The sequence below is a fragment of the Eptatretus burgeri genome, chromosome 2 (assembly GCF_056783735.1).
Source record: "Eptatretus burgeri isolate ZD-2024b chromosome 2, Ebu_testis_v1, whole genome shotgun sequence".
NCBI lineage: Eukaryota > Metazoa > Chordata > Myxini > Myxiniformes > Myxinidae > Eptatretus > Eptatretus burgeri.
In genome coordinates this window covers 77,331,525-77,334,404 of record NC_140962.1, presented here as the reverse complement: position 1 = coordinate 77,334,404, position 2,880 = coordinate 77,331,525, and the positions used below count along the sequence as shown (strand labels likewise).

Here is a 2,880-nt window from a genome sequence, read left to right as displayed (position 1 = left end):
GATCCCACTCCCTCCCAACTTACACCACATAGACCCACATTCAACAACTCCCCACCTCCCAACTCATTACTGAAATAAATCAGAATAACATGCACACTGTGCATCCTCATTTGTTTGTTTTTTTGAGGTGGGTGCTCCGAATCCGCTCGGAATAGGTGTACAAATATTATTTTTAAAACAAGTTTAAAATGGCAGCTTTAACTAGTAATTAATCGGAGCAAAACCCGTTTTTCATAATTTCACACCACAATGTGGTAAACTGTTGAGGAAGGTTTTCCAAATGTCAGACAATCTCAAAACAATTCAAGGTACTCACAGATGAGAACAAGTCACACTTCTGACCAAGTAAAGTCAATAAAAGATTTATTTTCTAAATGATCTTCACAATGAACATAGAGGAATTGCTCTTTTCCAAGCGGGTCCACATCAAACTCCACTGAAAGAGGAGAATCACAAAGAAAGAAAATTTGCACAGAATTCTTTAGCAGATATTTTTCCAGAACTCTCGCCTTTCTCCAACCATGCTTGGGGCACTGCAATGACAATTATACAAAGCAAGCATTATTATCATATACATGAGCAGTTGAAGGCATGTATTAAACACACATTATCCTCACAACCACCACGCCCATCCTCCATCCAAAATACAATGATTTAGCTTCAATAATTTTCTGAGTTTTATTTCCAGACAAATATAATCTATATATTATTTCTGTTAACGTCTTATCTGCGTGTGAATTGACGTTTCTCCTCCAAAACTGCCGGACGGATTGTCGCCACCTTCGGAATGCGGGTGCTCTGTGGTCTAATGAACAGCATGGACTATGTGAGATCGCGCCAGACGGACAGGTTTGGGAATTTTGGGCGATTTTCTAATTTTTACATTCGTTTGCATGGTGACGTGACTTCACCGCTGAGAAGCGTAATTCCGTCATGACATCATCGGTCATTCGCCGACGTCATTACGTCTGTCGTCGACAGACCGTCATCGCCGAGAGGTGTAATGCCACTCCTCGAAAACAGCGTCTGCAATGTAAAACCCTCTTCTGCACATGCTGACTACCTCAGAAGGTGAATGTGAAACAAAAAATGAACCAAGAAACATTGTATTTAAAGTAAAGATTTATTTAAAAAAAATATTATTTCTGTTAACGTCTGCGCGTATTTTGACGTTTCTCCTCCAAAACCGCTGGCAGGAATGTGCTCATTTCCCATATACTGGGGTTTCTTAATGTGACGAAGACGATGCACTAAATTTCTAAGCTGGAATTGGATGACAACATGGCTTCAACAAGATTTTCAACAAGACGGCCGCATTAATTCCCGTTCGGTCGCCATTGCTGAACTGCTGTCCGGTAAGTGCTGCCATCTATCAAAAAAATATGAACCCGAGTAAGGGAGTACTCATTCCATCAAACACTGAACATAAACACAACTGATAATAAATAGTATAGCTCAGAACATCAGCAATGGTTGTCATGTTTTAAAAATCAGCGTGGAAGGAGGGGAACAATGAGCGCCAGAGCTCTGCCAACATGATGTACCCCGATTGGTACTTTCCCGGACTGAACACGCCCACTTAGACTGTCAATTTGTGTCTGAAATCCAACGTACATATTAAAAACACCTGAAAATAAGTTGCAATAGGCCTACGTCCAGATAACATCAAAGGCTATAATCTGAAGGTAGGGGGAACCAGGGAACGGGTATGAGGTCATCCCTTCATTGCCCGGATTCTCTTCTTTTCTTTGTTCTTCGAAAGTGCGGTGTCCGACAATAGATTCTGTACCTTGAATGTGTGCGTGTTAACTGCTTGAATTAAAGAGGTGTTCGATTGTCGGATGCACCCAAACAACTGCCGTTCATTACATTAATTGTCAATATCAACCGCCATCATTACCTGTGTTGTGTCGTGCGTGTGTGATCTTCAAATTAAAGCGTCCAAGCGGTGTTCGATCGTCGGATGTGCGCCAAAAAGTGCCGTTCATTGAAATTTGCATTCTGATTCTCGGTCACCCTCCACTGCTCGTGTTCAGTCTAGGGCTAGGCCTATATCATGTTAAACTTGCCCCATCAGACACCAACGTTCCAGTCACACTACAGAGGATGCAATTTCCAGTCAGAGTTGCATTCTCGATGGCCATAAACAAATCCCAGGGCCAAACATTTGACAAACTCGGAATATACCTCCCAGCCCCTGTGTTCTCCCATGGCCAACTATATGTTGCATTTTCACGTGCAAGAGGTTACTCCTATATATCTATCAAAGTGGACAATAATTCCTCACAAGGATTATTCAGCAACAAGACACTCACTCAAAATGTCATCTACAGGGAGGTCCTTTAGAAAACTAAGGAAAGGTAACCATAGTGCATCACATCCCTCATGATACCCTCCCCAGCTTCCCATAACAACAACTATTATGCCTCATCCACCTTTTGCCACCCATTCAACTCCGTGCGGACCATGGGTATATGCTAGTGATAATTAAATATTGTAGTTTGAAATTGCATATCTACAATTATGAATGAATCTATCATCACCACTATAATTTACCTTTCATCAATAGTGTCCAGACATAAATTACAGTTTTCACTCAATGATGCCACAGTTTTTAAAGGATCAAATTTATTCTGGCAGTAATTGCCAGAAATGGTTTTGGATTGCCTCACTCAAAGGGGCAGGGTGCCAGTATCACATGCTGATGATCAGTAATAGCATGAAACATGCATGGAGAGTAATCTCCTCGGGGAAGGAAGGTCACAAAATTGACAATTTTCTTGAAATCTTGTGAGCTGAAGAATCTCACAAAGCAGGGAGGCAAGAGGTTTGAGTTGCTCCACTAAGTGTGTGTGTGTGTAATATATATATATATATATA

The 2,880-nt window shown here is 41.2% G+C and overlaps 1 protein-coding gene across 4 annotated transcripts in view; it reads right to left on the bottom strand.

Annotated features, from left to right (window-relative positions):
• Window positions 1-346: 346 nt before the first annotated feature.
• Window positions 347-2,880, bottom strand: part of AGPS (alkylglycerone phosphate synthase) — a 334,856-nt gene continuing 332,322 nt past the window's right edge. For all 4 annotated transcript variants that reach the window (XM_085869957.1, XM_085869958.1, XM_085869959.1 and 1 more), the window contains one exon: window positions 347-533. Coding sequence is in view for 2 of the 4 variants with exons in the window: in XM_085869959.1 (XP_085726085.1) it covers window positions 451-533 (83 nt within the window). In the remaining 2 variants the exon portion in view is untranslated. The remainder of the gene's footprint in view (window positions 534-2,880) is intronic.